General features: G+C 47.3%; 1 protein-coding gene and 1 long non-coding RNA gene across 4 annotated transcripts in view; one reads left to right on the top strand and one right to left on the bottom strand.

The window, feature by feature from the left end:
• The window catches only part of LOC105840115 (netrin receptor UNC5C), a 32,340-nt gene extending 18,363 nt beyond the window's left edge, over positions 1 to 13,977 (bottom strand). For 2 of the 3 annotated variants that reach the window (XM_012686897.3, XM_012686899.3), the window contains exons 1-2: positions 13,453 to 13,976; positions 2,796 to 3,073 (exon numbers count right to left, since the gene is read on the bottom strand). In XM_012686897.3, coding sequence (XP_012542351.1) covers positions 2,796 to 2,877 — 82 coding nt within the window. In that variant the 5' untranslated portion in view covers positions 2,878 to 3,073; positions 13,453 to 13,976. Of the gene's footprint in view, positions 1 to 2,795; positions 3,074 to 13,452 lie in introns of all 3 variants that reach the window. The other variant, XM_012686898.3, reaches the window with a different exon arrangement.
• LOC105840116 overlaps positions 1 to 22,059 on the top strand; it is a 167,931-nt gene that overhangs the window by 121,544 nt on the left and 24,328 nt on the right. The window lies entirely within an intron of this gene.

Raw genomic sequence — 22,059 nt, 5'->3', positions numbered from 1 at the left:
TTGGCGACACGATAACCAAAACGTGAGAACGCGGAGTCACTGGAGCGGGACGGACCTCCTCTCTACCGCGCGCCGCGTTAATTATTAACGCGACTAATATTTTTCTCGCCGCGCGCCGGCAGCGCGCCAGGCCCAGTCAAGACAGCGAAATTATGACGCGATATCACGTCGCGATAAATCGTCGGGGTAATTATTCACACGGCCGCGCGAGTGTGCGTGCGTACGTGCATATAATACGTCTCGCCCGGCAAGTTGCACGCTGGCGAATGGCCGCGATCTGGCGAGTGAGTGGATAGGCGCCGTTTGGTTCGGCCGCTTTCTGCCCGACGACGACGTCGACGATGATTTCTATACAGCCGCGGCGGAGGCTCCGCGCGCTCACGGAGTGACCGATCGCCGGCGTATCGCGTTTGACGGGCGCGTATAGGCGCCACGAGCGCGTGTAACTCTCTCGCTGGAATTATTGTACGAGGTCAGAGGCCGTAATTGTTATTTATCAGCCGGCCGACGCGGCTAAGTATATCGCCATTACGGCTTGTTTCCCCGCGTAACGATGATAATAATGAGAGCGGCAATTATCTCCGAGTTACACGCGATGACTTGGTGAATAGATCGCAATCTTTTTTTTTTTCATACGTCTGAAAGGTGCAGCGCCTGTGTTATTATACGCGGGGGAGGGTACTCCCGACCAATAAGCGCTATCTTATTTAAAAGGATACGTAGCCTGCAATAAGATCTTTTAGCGCGATGGGCAAATTGTATACGTTTTAGCTTTTACGCGAGGAAGCACATCGTACCGCGTTACTATATCCGCATTGTCTCGTGAAAACGCGACGTGCTTGTTGAGGATAATTGTTACTTATCCGAGAGAGACGTGCGTGAGAAATGGAAAGCACACTTTGCGAGCACGTGTACTGACGCACATGAGATATGATTTCTCGCATCGGTGACCGTGCGAAGAATACGGCGCGCCGCTCGTTGTAGCTCCTTCCATCACGAGGATGCGCGCCAGAATGGGAATTATTTATCTGCCCCGTGCACCACAAGAAAAATGAGTAAGGGAAGACGGCGCGCGCGCCGTTGTGTGTGTGTGTGTATACGTGCGTATGCCGCGCTGCGATTTCTATTGTACAGCACGTACTCAGGGGAATAGAAAACGAATGTTTTCATGCCGGCGCCGTTTGTTCTCGCCAATGTGTGCGCGTGGACATCAACGCACGTTTCATACGCGCGGTAATAAGGCTGGAAATCTTGTACGTGTGTGTGCGCGCGCGAGAAACAAGATTACATAGTTAGATTTTAAGGAAAGGATGGTTAGCAGGTCATAATTGTATCGTGCCGTTTTTTTTTTGTTCGCCCTAGCGTTAAATCATACACATCCGCCTTTCGAGACGGTCCGAGATTACCGGGGAAAACGCTGTGTGTTACACGCTACACGAGTCGACAAACGATGGTCGCCCCCGCGCGAAGATAAGCGGCGACCGCTGTGATTACCTTGCGGCGGCGGCAAGAGCGGAATTTGGACAATGCGCGAAAAAGACGTGTCTCACGGAAGAATACGGAAGATGGATTACCGGATCGTGTTTGTTTTAGGACGGCCCGGCGTCGCGACGGCGATACTTTTGTCCCGAGTTAACGGAGATTGATTGTCGCGCGCCCTTTTTACGTTAACGCGCGCGCACGTTGGACGCGCCACATTGGGAGGACGACGAGTATCCGCGTCGTTGTCACGGTAGATAGAATCCGTCGTTAACGCGAACGGCGACGATGACGACGATATGTCGGGGGCGCTAATTAGTTAGCCGCGGTGCCCTCCCTCTCCGAGGGAGAAGATTGAAGAAGAAAGAAAGAACGGGGATTTCCAACGTAGTCCAGGAGGTCGCTTAAAAGTAGCTCCGGGGGAGCATAATCCATCATCGAAAACGGGCTGGTGTAATGTAACCGGTCGGTTATACCGACTACTAATCAGTCAGGCTGCCTCGCCGTATAATTAGCAGTCTCTCTCTTTCTCTCTCTCTCGGTCTCTTTCTCGCGGCGGATACTCCTACATATCCGTAACGCTCGTATACACACTTCTGTATAGCTACAATACTCGACCTTCCTTCCGCGCCCGTAACTCGTAAAAGGAATGCCTCCGTTTCGGTTTTCCGCCCGCGGTCGTTAGCGAAATACCCGGAGTCACGGTGTATTACGTCTCTCGTTTCGAGTATCGCGATCCGAACCCCGCGGTCGACGGATGATACTTTCAAGTAGCTTGTCGCGCCGCTATCTCGTTGCAAGTACGCCATTTACTGATTTCTCTCTCTTTCTCTTTTTTCTCTCTTGCGCGCGCGCGCGCAAGACGCAGCAGCGTTGACCGCGAAACGATATGCACGGGACACATCGTCGACAAGGCATCGTCCGCGGGCGCGAGTGAGAAAACCCCCGCGGGCAGATTAACAACGTTCTATCAACGTGACGACATAACGTAATTTACAACACAACAATAATCTTTCTCGTTCTTAATCTGCAAAACGCGTGTCCGAGGAGCTTGCGGTAAAGTGGTCGACTCGGACGTCGCGCGAGTACCTCGAGTGAGGGTACTCAAGTACGAAGCGCGGCTCCTCGAATCCACGAGGGATGAGAGGTCATTATAGGCTCGGCGCGAGTTAAATGGCGAACTTAACGATCTTCTCTACGGGATGCTCCTCTCTTTCTCGAATGTCTCGGCCTCCGCCGCCTGACGTTGCTTTACGACGCCAGCGGCGACGGAGCCGCTACTTTTACAACTCCCGGAGCTCCGAGTTTTTATTTACCTTCGCCGGATGTGAAGGGACGAACCACTCCGGGCAGGATCACGCAGAACAGCAGGAACAGCGAGCAAGATTTCGGCCTCATCGCGTATCACGGATCAGTCCGGAGCGGTCCAGTCATTCGTTCATCTCTCTCTCTCTCTCTGTCTCTCTCTCTCTCGCGCGCGCGCGGTGGCAAAAGGAGGCGAAGACCGGTCGGTCTCGGGGTCACACTTAAATACCGTCACTCGACGTCACTCCACACGACACTGGCCACTCGTCGGCTTGATACGAGCCCGCACCTGCAACATAAATAGGAGAGCAATGTTTAGTTACAACAATGTTTTATCGTCTCTCGCTTTGGTTTAAACGCTTAGAAAAAATATTCTCTCGCGGACGCAAACGAGATGTAATCGCCGAATGAATCTTGATCGATGTAAAGAGCGTAAATAAAATGTATGCCGCGTTTAGCGCACATTTTGCGAAATAAATAAAGCAAACCTATTTCGGTTCCACGTACGTTGACACGACTAAGGCTAGTCTTTTACACAAAATGGAAATTCTCTCTTGCACGCAACAGGGTAACGAAGTATCGAGGTGAAACGGGTTTAACGTCGACCGGGTCGCCGTCGCGGCGTTGTGTTTCTACCGGAAAGCGTAAAAGACGGGTTAGGAAAGTCGAGAGTGCCACTTACGACGTAGCTGGCAGCCCTTGCCATTTAAATATTCCACAGCGACGGCAGACACTTTCCCGCACGCGAAATTTCCTTCGCGGCGCCTTCATTTTCAGTCGTCGCTACCCCCTGAAAGGAACGTAAGGAAAGCCAGAGAGCGGGAAAGGGAGAGGGCGCGTAATTTTCCCTCGGTGGTTCGATGGCTCTCCCCTGAACGTGAAACGGTTGTTCCTTCAGGGGAGGGGGAGGAAGATTCCGGTCGATAACCGTCGGAATTAATTATTAAACGCGATTCGTCTACTGGAAATACAGTTCCTCGGGATTACCGGTGGTGTATATACCGTTGGATTCAAAATTTCGAGGAACCTTGATGCGTTTAAAGCCCATGCCCGAGCCGACTTTGCATAATGAGATTTAGAATTCGCTTTTGAGCGCGTCGCTTGTAAGCATTGAAACAAATTTTGTGTGATTATAATGTAGTTTTGGCAACACATTTCACCACGCATTAACCTATGTTTCTACTTGAGCAACATCGTTGTCCATGGGGCATTACACTCCGCGAGTATGGCGCGAGAGTTATTCCCGCTTATCGATCGTTACTTTAAACTCCTAGCGAGAGATGTTTAAAATTCACGCGATGTGTGCATATCATGCAACAAAATTCGCGCAAAAACGTATGATCGCGAACACGCTTAGCGTGCATATATGCAAAGCTTGTTAGTACCAAGTTGTTACACGATCCCGCCGAGTCGGTTAGTTGAAACGCGACTAAGGGATCGTTTATCAATGTCGTTCGTCAAGGTCTTTCGCTAGATGTTCGATTACATCTGTAAGTGCTGTTGTACATACAGCAGCTTTCTCGTGAGCCAACGCAATGGAATCAAGTGGAAATGGTAGTGAAATTTAATACGTCGCGCAAAAAAAGAAAATACTAAATTCTGCGCTCGCGATAACGAGCTTTGCTCCGGAAATAATCCGCGATAACGAAATTTAATCGTCATTCATAGTAATATTTTATGAAATAATTAAGTTAAGATTATACATATATAGGTACGTAGCATTTAAACTTTAACGTATGCGCGGCATGCGATTTTCGTATACTTTATTTTAGTAACTGCAAGTTACCTTCGCGTGCTGGGATTCGTACTTTTTTAAAAGAATTTTTACGCCAGCCAATATCTCATTTCTTATTCATGCGGGTTTAAATCTGTTCGTCGGTTTTCGTGTTTTCCATCAACAGAGAATGGACTCTTGAAAATCGATGAAGCCACTACGTAACATCGGTGCGAAACCCGTGTAGACGGGTATGCAGGTCGAAAATGCTCTCGAAGATTCATGACGTGGAATAATCCAGCGGAGGATCCGTGCACAACACGCGCATTATGTGGCCACGCATCGCGGTGCCCTACACAAATTTCCCATCTCGGGCTCGTCCTAATCCTCCGGGACGAGAACTCAATTTATAAACGCATACGGTATTATCCATTCAAAGGTTTAAAACACTCGACGGCGAATGGCATTGCGTCATGCCCAGCGACCACATGGCATTTCACACTGCAGTTGACACGAATCCGCTTGTCCTGGGCTCCATTTGGTCGGAAAAGCAGGCCGGAAAATCCGACTGTCCCGACGTCTCTCTTCCTTCTTTCTTTCGTTACATTTGCACTGGTAAAGCCGTAGCGTCTTGTGGCGTAATGTAAGCGCATTGTCGGCGTTCATGATTAAAGCGAGCGAAAATGATACTCTTTTTCATCGCGAGTAGTAAAGCGAGCACGATACGAGAGCGGTTTGAGTGTTCGCGATGCATCTCGAGTATCGTATGACAACAGGTAGAGCAACTAACCACGAGACCGAACCTGGTCAGAGGGCTTCAGCTACCGGTTCTTGACGCGGTTCATCTTTCTCGATTCAGAAGGGCTAGGAATTGTACGCATTTATTATACGGTCGCGCCTTTGAGAAATTTTTGACGGAGGTGAATGATGTTGTGTGCTTATGGGAAAAAGATGGACCGGGTCGGGCAGACGTCCGGTTATAAATTTTATTTAGAGAAGTCAGACGCTTCGGTAGCTCGATATTCGCCGGCAATAAACGAGGATAATCCCGTCGGATTAGGAGTGTCCGTAAGATATAAATTTTAACGTCTTAATAATCGGATAATTTAATGACGAATTTTTTTATTCAGCTGCTACTGAGGTATTAGAATAATACGTGGATTTCGATTTCATGCGGATTTCGGTTTCAACATTTCTCCTTCGTGTTCCACGAACGTGTGTTATAAAGATAGAACCACTGCACCAGTCAACGAACAAATACGAAATTAAACCAAAAAAACATTTTAATATAATTATATTTTCACGTAAAGATGATATTTTATTAAAATCTATATGAAAATTGAATCTAGAAAATATCAGTTAGTTTTTGACTTATTATTATTTTTTAAAATCATTTATTGGTGCTTGTTCGGCAACTGGTGATTCTAGTTTCTCTTTCCCCATTGTATTATTCCGTCTACATTCCGCAAGACATACAACGCGTTGCTGCACGTTATAATTTAACACCGTTTCCGCGGAACAACGTCTACGTTACGAACGTGCGAAACTAATCCACGAAAACCGCGTGAACACTCCTCAAGGATGTACCGACAACCGCAAGGGATCCCTTTGGAACACGCGTCGGGCCCCAGGTACAATCCAGAACTCCGCCCCGAAGGCCGACTATTCCTTCTTCGGTCCGTTTCTCTCCATTTTTCGCCCCCCCTTCTCTCTCTCTCTCTCTCTCTCTTTCTCCCTCTCTCTTTCTCTCGCTTCTCGGTAACGTAATCCGAGAAGATTACGGAGCGAAATAAACATGTCAACCTCCCCCGCGGCCGCTGCGCCGCGGGGATGTGGGTTCGCAGCGTCTTTATAGACCGCACGTAGAGGATATCGCCTTTCTTTTCCTTCGCCGCGCGCTGCTCTTCCTTGGCCTGCCTGCCTCGTGCTTACATACGTTGTCTTCCCTCTACGACGTTCGCTCGTTGGCGACGTAGATTCCTCTCGGATACCGGTCTCCTGCTCTCGCCGGCTGTTATTTAGCCAACGGGCAGATGCGTCTAGTCAGGTTCACACGAACTCGATCGGTCACGCGCTCTATCTGCCTACGATCTAGATCCTTCTCAATCAAGGATAGATTATCGCGTTTTTTTTTATTTCTATCAGATCGATCGTATCGGCTTGTACCTTTTTTCCCTTGCTCATGTAGATATAAATATCGTTCTTGGAGAGGAAAAGGGGGACTACGACGTCGAGAGAAAGACGATTCATTCCGCGGGAGTGGAAACCTGCGGTCTCGTGGAAGTTATACAAATACGTGACTACCTGCGGCCCAAAAAGATTCGATTTATAGTCGTTTGAGGCGCAGACATGTTTCAGCGGTTTGTAAGAGCGTTTGCATTGTTGGGAGAGATGTTTGCAGATGTCTTCGCGAAGACGTGTCGACGTGCTTATCGATTTCTAGCGATTATTAATGGTCCGTAACGGGACAGGTTCTACTTCCGCGGGGTCCCTCCGCGTATACTTCTGCGAGGCGAAATAAAAACCTTTTTCTCGCGATATCAATATTCCGCCCGACATGGTTTGTGTGACCTCTTCACTTTCGCGATACATTATCGAATTACGAAAGAAAATTATTTCTCCGCGCTTGTACACGCGGCATTTCAATCGTAATGCACGGTGAGACCTTTTACTCAGGAGGAGATCGCGCACAACATAAATTATCTGCTCGTGAGTATCGAGGATATATAATACTGTCTCACACACACGCACACACACACACACACACGTGCGCGCGCGCGTAGCGAAGTAAAACTCCGCGGCGCGGAGCGTGCTTCGACTTCCAACGTAAAGTAAGCGTAATAACTCGAGAGATCAAAGGCAGTCGCGAGAGAGGGATTTAAAAGAGTGCAACCCGTGAAATCGAGCGTCGCGGTATCCGCGGACTCCGCGGCTTCTGTCTCGCGCGAGACAGAAGGAGGAGCGAGAGGGGGGATCGGGCGCGCGGTGAGCCAACGATGTCACGATTCCGGGTTACAAAGGATCCTTACAACTTTTGTAACGGCGAGCGGATCAAAGGGCTCCGGCGTCGCGGCTAAAAAGTTTTCCCGATCCCACGCTCGGCGATCCTTTCGAGAGGGCATTTCGAAAATTGGACACCGCCAGGCAAGCAGTTTGACGCGGCTCCGGAGCCGTGAGGGACGGAAAACTCGCGCGCCGCGTCAGCTTTGCTCGCTGCTCGAGCCAAATACACCGAAATACACCTTCCCTTCGCTCTTTGATCGTTTCATCGCCCGCGCACAGGGAGCGAGCGGGTACGGCTCCTTTGCGCGTAGTCATCTCGCAAACAGGAACGCCAAGAAGGGAACCGGCTGAAAATATACCGCGGGGACGCTATCGCACGCGCGCGCGAGCGTTTCCTCGGTCTCCGATGGAGGATCAAACGTTCTTGCTCTGGCTTTTGGTCGGCGAGGCAAACGCGCGCGCGCGCGCCTGGAAGTTATTTCGACGTTTTTGCATGAATATAAAGTACAATGCAACTACGATCGCCCTGAGGCGGGATCTCCTTGAGCTCCGCGCGCGATACGACGGAGAGCCGGGAGAGAGAGAGAGAGAGAGATACTAAGGAACGAGGACGATGCGCGCCGTTCACCGCCGTTCTACCGCACGTATATCGGCGGACGTAAACGAGAAGCCCTCCGCGCACTCGCGGCGCGCGTATGAAGATTTTTCAGGCGCATTCGGCGCCTTCGGGTATTACGACGTGTAAAGAACGACGGAGGTCTCTCTTGTGTTCCCTCGTTCCTCTTTCCCCTCTCTGGCCTTGTAAAGTTCCTCGATTTTATCCGCGCCGATAAGAAATCCCGCGTGCAGTAAAAGTTGGTAGGAAACGACGACGCGCGGTTGTTTACGGCGGATGTTCTCGTGAGGTTTTCCTCACGTCGCCGCGCGCGTGACTTTTCCGCCGTCTCTTCTGCGCAACCTTTGAGCAGATAAAAATAAGGTGAAACCGGTAGAAACTCTCTCTCTATCCACTACGTGCCTTTATCTGGAAAATTCTGAGCTATTAAAATTTCACAGACGCGGCGGTGTTATCGTTAAAACGCTTTTTTTTTATTTCAGCATTTTTTTTCTCATCCTCGTAATTTTTATTTCCCTCCGATACCACGGGAGAGATAAAAGCGTTTCGTCATCGCGAATTCATTTGAATGAAATGAAGTTGCCCGCGTTTCTTTATTATCTTCATTCCGCCCCTCTCCTTCGTTACATTAACTCTTCAGATTATCCTCCATCGTTATCGATCAATCAAATAATCCTTTAAAGTGCTTAACGTCCCTGCCCATCTGCCGTTCAATCGGCATCCTCATTCGCCGCTCATCTCGATTTGTATCGGCCGTGTTCCTCCGGCCAGATTACGTCCGTTGCCGAACCCGGTGCAGTTCGGGCCCTCAAAGATCGATCGTCCGATCGATCGGGCCGGTGCGATCGTGCCCCGAGGACACGGTCGTTTCGCCACCGACGAAATTCGTCGACGCGTGAATACATTTTTCGCACGCGGACACCGGGCCTCTCCTGGGCCCCTTTTGTGCGTTCGGAGCAGGTAGGCACTTCGTGTTCTCACGGAGGCCCCGAGTGAATCGGCCGCCGCAGATGGGGGCTCTGCGCGTGCCAGGTGGGCCCCTTTTGACGACGACGACGATGACGACGAGCCAATGCAACAGCGGCGTTCCCTGCGAGAGGGAACCGATCGAAACCGCGATACATGGCGCACTGCGTGGCCGCCCGGGCTTCGTCGATCTTGACGGCGAGATAAGGCGGGACCGTACCGAGTTTTTAATGGTCGAAGCACGGAAAGCGCGGGGTGCCACGCGGGCGACGATCGTCGGGCTGGCTGGTTGGGCTGACTGGCTCACGCACTCCCAGCACGTACGTACGGGACTTCCCGTCTACCTCGAGACAGAGGCGCTTGCGAGCGCCGATCTCCTCGACCGGGCACGTGTAACGTATCATCGTAAACGGCGAAAACGGAAGTTCGAGAAATGAGCGCGTCTAGGGAAGGTGGACTGAGAAGAGAGGGAGGGAAACGGAGAAATACACTCGACGAAGACGCCGGTGGCGGCGACGTGAAATGATAGACGTCTGCATAAAATCGTCGGACCCGACACGAACGTGACCAATGCGCACGAATGTGTAACCTTCCGCGAATAATATCGCGTGTGAATGGCGTATTAACCTGCCGGGAGTATCGGACCGACCTCTACACGGATCCCGTGGAGATTCGAGGGTGTAGGTCTCCTCGCGTAATAGTTTTATTACTCCAGAATATCCCGACGAGATATTTTTATTCACCGGCGCGATGGTGGGGAGGGAATTTCAACGAACGCGCATTATAAAGTGCGCGCGCGTACACGGCAATGAGCTGAAATTGCATATTAAGAGGAAGGCAGGCGGGAGAAGCAATATAAAGCTCTTGCATGAATTGGCTTCTAAAATTCGCCGATCAATACTTGAAATTATTATAAAAAAAAGTAACGACATTCTAATTTTAATCAATCGCTATTTTATCAAACTATTGAGATTGAAGTGTTGAGATAAAATTGTATTTGTACGGCTCATTCATTTTGCGTTTATTTACCATTAACCAAGATTTTCTCAAAGTTCTCCTTCCGCAAGAAAGCGCTGTTATAATTTCAATTTGTTACCTTCAGCTATTACATAGAAAATCCACGAGCAACTTGTGAGAAACGCGAACCGTCTCGGGGTATAATTATTTTCATTCTGTTACACGAAGAAAAGCGGAAGTTAAAAGCGTGGCCTAGCGTTCGATACGGAACCGACACGGACGTGGAAGGCAATGTTGGCTGAAAGGCAAACTCCTGTCGGTTACGGGGAACATTCAAAGAAGCGCGCGCGCGCGCGCGTGTCACGCTCGGTGTATTTACAGAAAGCGACTAATGCAGTAAAAGCAGGAATAAAGGGATCCATCGGCATAACGCGCCTCGCGCTGCACTCCATTATTTTCGAGAACCCTTTTCCACGGCGGTACACGGTTTCCGCTGTAGTCGTGACGATCATCGTCGTGAGCGACAGTGTTAGCCGCTTAATAAAGTCTCCAATAGAGTCAAATAAGGTCCCTCATTTTCAATGCACCAGGCACCGCTGCGGTCGCCGAGATGCGATCGGTCGGAGATGTTTAGTCAGCGGCTGGAGTCCGTTCTCTTGTAATCGTTTCGAAACCTCTCGATCTTCCGTATATCGCGCCGCGGAGTTATTTATAACGCGGCGGAATCATGCGTCAGCCGGATCGCTCTAGATCGTATTTATCGATATCCCGATATCATAGTCGTCGCGCGCGCGCGCGAGTTTTTGCGATAGGATAGAAATCGCAGAGCTTTCCACATTCCGCATCTTTCTCTCCGCATCCTTTTTACATATGCGTATTATACGGAGGAATTTATATTTGCGGTATTATTAGTTAACATTCCTATTCCGTGCGCGCAAAAATATTTCGACGGACATGATTTCGCGAAATGAAACAAAGCGGTAATTATTAATACAGCGCCATTGATATAATTAATACATTTTACCGTCGCAGTTTAAAGGGAGATAGTGCGGTATTATTAATTAATGACGTTCAACGAACGCGCGTGCGCCGCCGTGATGCAGCGGGCGCGTTTTCCATCCCAGGGCGCGATTTAACTCGTTCCACAAAGACGCGGATCTTTACGAGCGATCGTGAGGTCGTGAGTGTCACGACTAAAAGATTCACAGTCAATAAATGCCGTATAAAGCTGGAAGCGTAATGTTACCGATTTGTTGGAGATAATGCCCGTGCTTTCAGCCCGTCGTTTCCCTCGTTATAATCGCGCAAACGTACTGATCTATCGCAAACGATAGATATGATCGTCCTACCGGAATCCCGTTGAAGGGGCTGTAATTGAATCGACCGTTTTGCAAATCACCATCGACAATCCAGCCAATCTAACCATGTAATAGCGCCGCTTTATCGAGAATCGACACTGCGCACGTATGGATATCTGGATGGTAATCTCCAGGCCTTCGGAGAACTTTCCCCTTCTCCCCTATGATATATATTTCGCGTATTTACGAGTAAATATGGGGTAGGTAGCAATGCGCGAGTGCAATTTTAAAGCTTTCGGGTAAAAGATGCAGGCGTGTGTGTATCTGGCGTAAATCGCCGGCAACTTACTGCTGCCGTTAAGAGTCGAGGAACGTGCTCCTGTACATGTAATCCTAGTAAGTGCCCTCGAATACTTGTAAATCTTTATTCGACGGTGCATACGGGAGGATACTTTACGATTACGCGTACGTTCCTCGTGGTTACCAGCGGTCGCCCGGGAACCATTTATTGACATATTCGACTGCGTTTTATTTATGCGTAGTTTTTACCCCGCGCGCATGTTACTTTATCCAATAAAACTGGAAATAGGTTTAGGATAATCCGCGTAAACGTGCCGCGTATTTTGTTTCTCGGCCGAATCTCACGCCGGAGGCATAAAGGAGGAATATAAACATAGCCTCGATGAAGCAACAAGTAATAGCGTATATCGCGGGTTAATGCCGCCTCGTATAATTTTTTTCAACGACTTCATTCATTTAATGCGCGGACCCCGTAATACGACGTACTTTAGACCGCCGGACCAACAGCGGTCGCATGCGGTTGAAGATTATAGCGGTTTCGCGCAAATCCGGTAGTTGATATCGGAAAGTGATCATCGCGTATCGTAACAACCGGTATTTTGGAACAAGCTTCAGACAGGGGGGAGGCTTGTCGAGCATAAGTTTACGATACGCCGCAAGTTTTTAACGGGGAAGTCCCAGAGGACTTTTGGACCACGTCGATGTACGCGCCCAGCAGGAGTGCAGGGGTTAAATGTTAACGTCCATCTTTTGATTCGGTCCCTAGCGGGCTTTTGAAAATGTGCAGCCACCGGAATCAATCGGGAATATTCGTAGTCCCTCGAGAGCGTGTAATGAATTATCTCGATTTGTTATCTGAAACGTCACGATCGATCTGCAGCATTGAAACATCTTGATTATGAGAAATGCGTAGAGAGAAGTGCGTTTTTTGTTTAGAAAATATAATATCTCAAGCTACTAGAGAGACATTAATTTTCTTTCTACATCCTGAATGTGTTAGGATTTTCCAAACTTATCGCGATCTATTTTTTAAAGTGACAAACATTCCATGTAACTTTAAGGAAAAAGTCGAGGAAGGGAGTAAATTGATAAATCTATTTATATTACTTTAATCCTCTTATTTTTTAACTGTTTTGTTGTATGAAAACAATTTTATAAATCTATTTCTAAAAAATAAAGTGTATATATATATATATATATATATATATATATATACACACTTTATTTTTTAGAAATAGATTTATAAAATTGTTTTTAAATTTATAAAATACATACATACATACATATATATATGTATGTGTGTGTGTGCGCGCACGCGTATGTTATATATATATATATACATATACATATAAAGCTTTGAATAATGCGCTTATTTTCTGTGAATAATATTTTTGATGTCATATCGAAGCAAATTATTTTCAGACACGAGAAGTTTAATAATTTAGGAATTTATTTGGAAATTTGGTTGTAATTCCTGTCAGCTGAAAAATTTTTCGCAATCTATGAAAAATCAATTTGCGATTCACCAATGAGTTACAGCCCATACTTTGGGAATTTTTAGAATATATTATATTTCGAAATTAAAATTTTTACAATAATTTTTTAAATCCAATTTACAAATTTGGGAAATAATTTGCGTTATTATTTGTCAATAGCAGCGTTTTATAAGCGAAACTAATTTGAGCTATGTTTCTCTGCCTGTGTCTCGGGTAAAGGTGCTATTTTGCATAGGCTATCGCGACACATTTCCTGGGTCGACGCGGTACAAGAAAAATTCGCTACGCATTACACAACCAACATCGGATATCACTTACTCGTGCAGCCAATCAACGAACCGTAGTTATCCATAAACCGGCTGGCACTTTAACCCCACTGCACTGACACTGGCGTTATCATCATTGCAAGTTCGTTACACCGCGCGTCGTAACGTCATTCTTTAGTCCCGAGCATCACCGATTATCGAGACACGTATTCATTCATCGAGAAACTATTTCACATTGATTTCTCGTTCACGTACCCGGCAACCGATCGTGACGTCGTGCAAAGAACCGCGCCGATCCCCTTTTCGTCACGGGAAAACTATTCACGCTGTTGAAAAAAATCGGTACCCGATCTCCACAGTACAAACGTCAAAAATCTCTCCCCATACATACGGAATTGTGAGAAAAGTTTTCACCCCTCGTATATATTTCACGGGCGGTACGGTGCACGCGCACGTCCCAATATACGAGGGTACGCGTTTTGGGATTAGCCGTTAAGAGCGGATAAACACCAAGAGCCCCTACACGCGCGGCTCATGTCGGCCAACTGACTCGTAGCGCAGAAACCTCGGGGCCCTTCGCCTCTCGGGCGCCGGTGCTGAGCGAACGTGGTGGTAATGGTGGTGGAGGTTGCTGACGGTGGTGGAGGTACCGGCGGTAGTGGTAGTGGTGGCGGTGGTGGTGAACGGTGATGGTGGTGGCGGCGGCAGTAGTAACGGCAGAGGCGAAACCGTGATGGTGTAGGTGCCGGTGGAGGCGGAGAGGCAGCTAAGAGGAGAGGAGAGAGTATTGGTGGGAGAGCGTGAATGCTGTTCTGCAGAGAGTCGTTTCTGTACACGCGGATGCTGCGGAGTACCGTCCGAACTACCGCACGAGACGGAGCGTGTGTTCCTCCGCGAGCGCGGAGAGATGGCCGCAGACTTTGTCAAATATTCATCCTATCCAGTTGTCGTGGTACATCGCGTGGCCCCCGCGCGGTACAATGTTTGTCCAGGTTGCTTGTTTCCCGATTACTCATGGGACCCCGCAGGGGCGAATTTCGGGACATTCGATGGGCTACGCGTACTTGTTAGAAATGTATGACGAGACCACGAGCCACCGGCTGTTGGAGGGAAGAATATTTTACATTAAAAAGTTCGCCAACTTGTACTTTATGTAGGTGGACAAAACTGCCGACCGAAGCCGAAAGTCATATATCAAAGCGAAAAAGTTACTCATTTGTTTGCTGCCCTTTGCTCAAGCAAAGAAAGATCCGAAGGAACATGAAAATTTAGGAAACCGGAGAGCTTTGTCCTTTCACAGAGCGGTTCAGGTTGAACATAGGACACCGCTCCGTTTTGACCGGTGCATAAATTCGTCTTTTATTTCACCAAATAAATACGTTGACCATTTATTTGCGATGCCCCTTGTCCACTTTTGTTCTTCTTTCCGTTTTTCCCCGATCGTTCTTTCCCTGCTCGTCGGCGCGACGTGGCCGTGCTCGTCGCTACGTTCGATAAATAAATATTGATTGTCGAGGCAGGGACACCGCAAACAAATCCATTAATAACATAAATTCAACCCCGTCGCGGAGGTTATATGCGTGTACTCGCGGAATTCGGGGGCGCGAATATACACGCGCGTTGAGTTTCACCTGTACCAATCTGACGGCCCCACAACCCGACGCACCTAATTCGACGTTGTCGGTGTCAATTTATGTCTGCGGGTGGATTCGGCGTCACGGTAGAACAATTTAATAACGTTCATTTCCATGCGTCTCCCAATTCGACCTCGTTCCCCCCTTCTCTCTTTCTCTTTCTCTCTCTCCAGCGCCGGCGATCGTACCGTTTACCGAAAAGGCAGAGAGGCAGTATCGCTCGCGCGAGAAATGACATAAAGGAGAAAGAGAGAGAGAGAGAGAGAGAAAGTGTGCATGTATGGGAGAGAAAATTATGCTAACCGGTAGGAGAATCGCAGCAAGCGGATTCGGGCAAATTCGCAAGACCGTAATCAAATAATCCCCGATGTTTAATATCCAACTTTGTGGCATGTCTCGTTAACGCACACGTTACAAAAGCAAACATACAAGTTTCATCGGTCGATCCCTTTTCTTCTCCCTTCCACTTTCTTCTCCGCCCCAGTTCGAAGGAAATGCGTGCGAGGGGATAATCGGAGGGTTAGGTTTCTTCGAAAATTGATCTTCACGAAGAACGGCCTCTTTAATTTTAAATATATCCATTTTGAAGCGATATATATTAAAGATAGTCTCGTTTGTTAGATTCGTTCGTCTAATTGCGTCAATCGATATTCTGTTGGAGCTTGAACTATCGTCGTACATCTTTTTTCTTTCTCTTAGCGAGTGCATTACTCTTTCACGTGGTCGGACGCGTTTCACGTACCAGAAAAAAAGAATTTTTCTACTTGAATTTGCTGTAGGATAGCTGGTCATTTCAAGTCAGAGAATATAGGAATTGGATACAGAAAATATAGGAATTGAATATTAAAAGTACAAATATATCATACATGAAAATTTCAAACGGTAACTATAGCAAGGTGAATACCCGCGCGATATCGATAGGAGAAATTTATTTCCGTCGAATTCGTTACAGCTGTCTTAGTTATTCTCGGAAAAATATCGACTAAATGAATTGAAATGAGCAAACAAAATTTTTTATTCAAATGCTCCCATTTATAGGTTTGTTTATTTGATTCGTGCTTGACTCGTGACGATTCGTTATTCATAATTACCGGGAATCTCGTATCTGATCCCGACAACACGGTAACACAATGTGGCGCGTGTCTTGCTCATATCCCTCTGTCATACGACTCCTAATCGATAAACGAGAATCCTTCTAGGTAGACAATAATAAGCAGGAAGGAGATGAAAAATTGTGTACCCTTTCAGCGGACCCTCGTTCTATCGTAGTTTTACGTAGTGTCTCGAATAGAGAAAATGATCGCCTCGTAATCCTATATAAACACGGTTATTTTTATCCCATTATAGGGCGGTTCGGTAACGTCCTAACGCGTAGCCCCGAGTCTGCATAATACCACCGTTCGTTGTGCATGAAGCTTTAAAGGACGCCGACGGCCGGGGATGACCGCAGGATCCCAGGGGGTGCACCGTGTGTGCCACACCCCCTCCCGTCTGGCCGCCACGAAGCTGGTTTAACAGCGGGGGGTGAATATGCCTGGTCCGTGATACAGACCTTCGAAATAGTCCCCGGGTCTTCCAAAGGTCTTTCGTGTACGATTCCATTGAAAAGCTACGCCTTCGTCTTCGGCGACGGACCGGATCGTCGTAACGTTTCTTGAAAAGAAGCGTGGTAGCGACAACTAATGATGATTCGTCGTAAAATACTTAGTGCGTAACGAATGGCTCTAGTGGCTCGTAAAATATAAAAAGAAAAGGTCAAAAATCGTCTTTTGTATAAACTTACCGAGCAATAGATTTTTATTATGATTTTCGACTAGAGAGATAATTATTATTTCTTTATTGCTCTGATTTAACATGTTTATCAAGATATTTCGTTGTTTTTACTCGTAGTTATGTGTACTTTATGATGTTTCAAGAATGTTGGCAAGAAGACAGGTTCATTGATTCTCTCAAAGTAACTACGGCTAAAAAGTGGGCTGGCCAGTCGCGGTAACACGTGTTACGCACTCGTTCTCGAAAATCTCGGTTGCACGTGACGTCCACGAATTGGATATTTCACATTTCGGAGACTCTTTCGGTCCGCTTAATGATGCGGCGCTATGCAGCATCGTCAAAGTACGACTGTCCTCTAAAAACACGCCGGAAATCGGTCCTTAATCAGCCGGAAACTGACAATTGAAAAGTCCCCATATTTCGATGAAGATGAGACTCAGACGTATACAACGGATCTTTTCTCCGTCCGGAATTCACCTAGAAGCACCTCGTCGAACATTTCGCTCGACAAGCCGTGGAATATTTTTTTTCTCAGACCCTCGTATTCGCTCTTGTGGGTTGCTTTCCTTAAGAGGAAACTCTTGTAAGGTCGTTTCGTTTCGCCAGGAGGTCAACGGAACTCGAAGACGCCCCTCACCGCCGTTCTATCGTTCTCCCCTTCGAGAAACCAGACCGAAATTCTATGGTTGAACCGAATTGGTGATGAGAGCCGATCCGGGTTTACATAAACAGAAAAACTTATATTCTGTATAAATATGTATAGAATATTGTGTTATAAGAATCCCACATGATGATCCAGGTAGATGATTAAGGTATAAGAGAAAATACGATCCATTCGGAGTTTTTTTCTTTTATGTACAAGATAGGGTATAAAAGTAGTGCATATATCTGTAAATATAAATACATTTATATTTGTCTTTCTTTCACATAATGCACATTTTATTTCTTATTTTATTGATAATTACGCGTGCACGAATTCCTTACACAATAAATATAAAAAGGAAGTAGACTCCCTCGAGCGAAGGAAGGAAGAAAGAAAGACAGAAATAAAGCGCGACTCATTGATGATGCCGTACGATCGCCTTGACAAAATTGACGTGCGATAGGATCGTAAGAAAACTCAGTGGAGTAATTTTTCTTTTTGCGCGTGTCAGCGTGTCCATTAATTTTCAAGAGGAAAATCGATGTCGCCCATCTAGAATTACGGGGCCGTCTCTTCGAAGACCCCATGAGTGAAATTCGAGCTTTCTCGTAAAAAAAAAAAAGAGATCGAAGGCAGAAGAGGGAAAGCAACGGAGAAACCGGGAGGGGAGGAACGAGATGAAAAACGTTCGCTCGATGGACCCTGCGAGGCGTCTCGAGGGTTTCACGAAGATATCGAAGGGACCAAAGACAGAAGACGAATACGCCACGTCCAGCCGATGCATTCGAAATATTTGACGATGGGTTTCTGGCCATGCGCAAAGAGGAAGAGAGTCCTTCGGAGATTGAGTCCTTTATCTGAAAGGTAGGATCTTTCCGTTCCTGGGAGCCCATCTAAAACAAAAATATGCTCGGCCCGGTCGAGAGGAGTGCTCAGGTAGGCAAGCCTGCGCAGTGAATCGATTTCAGTTTCTCTCGAGGTATATACGTCTCTCGTGATACACGTCGCTAATAGTATTTAATGGAATCGATAAGTTGTACGACAAATCTCCCATGATATAAAACTCGCGTCAGTCGTAAATTCGATCTGCTCGAATGATGACCGAACCCTCGGCGCGGCATGTCTACGTATTATAGGGCAATACACATGGACCAGGAAGATAGTTAAAAGCAGGTTAGATTGTCTTTTTTTTTATAGCTACCGTGATCTTTACGATTGTTTTATCTATACGGTCTTTATGGACACTACGATTATTTTTCGTCGACTGTTTCGTCGATACCGATACGCATCTTTGTTTAAATATTTACAAAATTTTCCGTCCGTTATCGAAACGTTATCGAAAAAACTACAGATAACGAGAAATTATTTACGAGAACGCTATTTTATTAATGTCGTTAACTATAGTCAGATTTCCCGGAGGAAATATCGAGATTATTGAAGCGCATCGTACTTCGCGAATATACATCATTCCGCGTCCCCTTCCGGTTTTAATCACGCCGAAGCTCTCTGTGACGGAGAATAATTGCCTGTTGGCAATGAAAAGGAGCCTCGTGAAGCCTCTCGCCGCCGCGTGACGCGAGTTAAGAAGATCCAGGAAACGGGGCGACGCGATCACGACGTAGGAAGTCAGGATCTTCGGTCCGAGGAAACGAAAGGGGGCCGAGTCCTTCCCTTTGTCTCGCAAGAGGGGCACACCCTCTCGCGGCGCATTATTTACCGGCGATACGGCACGCCTGGGCACGCTGGGATATCGGCGACCGGTCGAGGGAGACCGGCCGCTAATGGCACGTTGGTTTTCTGAAAGCCGACGACTCCCCCAGCCCAGTCTACGAAGACTTCTCCTTATAACCCGGCAATTTCGATGTGCCCCACAATCTGGCAGATTGCATCCAACGCTGCCTAGGAGGCGAATTATCTCGACTGTACGCCAAAGGGACCGCGGTAGGCTGACCGAGCTGATTTACCTTTCCTGGGACTTTTGTACCCGGCGACCCGCGCGGTTATAATTCAGAAACGAGAGATATTTCTCTCCCCTCTTTCCATTCTCAATTTCTACTTATGACTCGGAGCGCCAGCCTCTCCCCCGCTGCACCTGCCTCACGCTTTTCCCTGGGCGGCATCCCTGGTACCTATCGAGGTAATGACAGAGCCCTTGATCCCTCGGGATTCCGGGAAGAATCGTGCAACAAATTGTATCCGTATAAATACAGATATTTGTACGTATCGGATTGTCTCAAGAGCTAATTTGAAGCCAAAAAAAGTTATCATTTTTTGCACATATGTGCAACGGACGTTATATATAAATAATGATTTATGTAGGTTATGTAAGTTGATAGTTTTGTGATATCGAAGTGTAATTTATGATAATGCTGAATTCAATAGGATCTTATCGTGTAAACATTTATTGAGCACCGCGATCTTTTGTCTGAGTATTTACGAGCTCTTATATAGTGTTTCAGTATTAAATACATTTACGATTTATTATCGAAGTCGCTTTGTCGGCATTTAACGAAAAACTTTTTACTTTTATTTAATTAATCATTGTGATGATTAATCAATCAATATGAAGAATACGAAGATTTTCTTTGCAATATATAAAATAATATATCGATAAATGCAAATCTGATCGTTTACATGATTAACATTCGATTAACAAACGACGCGGCTCACGGCAGTATCGTGCAATAACAACATATTAACAAGAGGCTAACAAGTATCGCTCGTTAGAGCTCGGGCTTCTGAAAAGACGACGAGGAAACCGTGATAAGTGAAATTGTATTTACTTCGATTACACATTATCAGAATCGAGGCTCATAACGACCGTGTACTTTCACGCAGGCTGCCGAATGCCTGCCAATCAGGCCCCCATTCAGAGTGTATCATTGAACATTACACCATGTCTACACACTCAATAAACTCAATCAATCCGAACGTGCTATTTACTTCTCCATACCGCATCGCTATCGCGATTTTCAATTAGCGGCGGAGCATAATGGAAGCGATGGAAAGCCGAGAGCGCCGTAGAAGACAGGAGGAGGATGAACCTGATCCCGCCCAAGGACGAGGAGGGAACGCATTCGATGGGGCGATACGCTCGTAACGGTAGGAAGGAAGAAGGAGACTCATCCGGGCGATTCGACGCGCATTCTTCGGACGCGTGCTCGGCAATTTGTGGTACGAGGGCGCTTTACAATTAGCGGTATCTTCCGAGGCAGCATTCTTACTGGACTTCTTCGTCGGTCCCACGCATCCACCACTCGTCGCTCTTCCGAGGGGGCTCCTCTCGGTTTTGTCGTTAAGCATTAATTGAGCCCCGGTTGAGAGATTACAGAGAGGATCCTCGCGTAGAATGGTATCCGAGAAAACGAGTGAATTTCAGGCCGCGCGGCGTCTAACGTTGTTCTCTCGTCCTTCTTCGTGGCGGTGCCTGTCTCGGTATGTCGTCTCTCTCTCTCTCTCTCTCTCTTCTCTCCTTCGGGCGCGGTTGCAGCTCTTCCGACGAGCTCGAGGCCAACCTGTTATTAAGGGACCCCCGACGATTAGATTGCGTTAATGGCGAACCGCTGTCTCCTCCCGGGAGAAGAATCGGCCTCTCCACTTCTTTTCCTGCCTATCCGTATCCTTTTCCGCACCGGCACGGATCCTCGAGTGCTCTGCCTGCCTGCCTGCCTGCCTGCCTGCGCTTCTCAGGAAGGTTCTCGAATGAGAAAGTGTCCCGCCGACGAAAATCCGAGCTATCGCGCGCACGCCATCCGGCGTATGCCGAGCGAGCCGCGCTGTATCGTGAACCTTTGGTGGCCGCCGGTACTCCACGCTGATTCCATTAGGAAGAGGGTATCCGTGCCTGATCCCGCTCTCACCTCTTCCCGCCTCGCGACGATTCCCTCTCGCGGCGGGATTCACTCCGGCCTTCTCCTCCATCTCCTCATCCTCCACCGCCGACGGTACTCATTTAAGCGCCTCGTATTTCCCGTGGGAACTCGGCAGCCCCAACAAAGGCATGAAAAACGTTTAATAAATAAATTGATCAGGTTTCTCCCCACCCTGCATCGCATACCCTTCGTTCTCAATCTCTCTTTTTTTTTTCCCTCCGCAAACGTCTGTCCCGGTTCTTCCTTTCGTTCCGACAGGACGTACGGTAGACCCCTCTCGGCTTCCGGAAACGCGACACCACGGATTCGAATCCAACTCACGTTTCATTAGCACGCTAATGCCCGGGAGACGTGAACGTTCCGCTCCGTGAAGGAACGCTTATTCCTATTATCGCGTTTGTCACGATTGTGCTGTGACATAATGGAACTGTTACGAGATTGTTGACGCATCTGGTGTGTGTCGAGCTGCACCCCGTAAAGCTATACTACTAGTTTTCGAGTACTTGCACCGATAATTACTTTAATTTTTGAATATAGTTGATATTCGAGCACTTTTACAGCGCGAAGTATTTGATTATTATATTTTATCTCAGCGGTGTGTGCGCATGTGTAATGTAAGATAGGGCAATAAAATAAAAACAAACCATTTTTTAAATTAAAAATATTTTTATTCAGATACTTGAAACTGTTTTTCCCTTTGAGAATGTAGACATTATATCTGTCATATCTTGACATTA

Source organism: Monomorium pharaonis, chromosome 3 (genome assembly GCF_013373865.1).
Source record: "Monomorium pharaonis isolate MP-MQ-018 chromosome 3, ASM1337386v2, whole genome shotgun sequence".
In the NCBI taxonomy this organism is placed as follows: domain Eukaryota; kingdom Metazoa; phylum Arthropoda; class Insecta; order Hymenoptera; family Formicidae; genus Monomorium; species Monomorium pharaonis.
The sequence above is the reverse complement of the archived record's forward strand: the minus strand, read 5'-3'. Positions and strand labels throughout refer to the sequence as shown.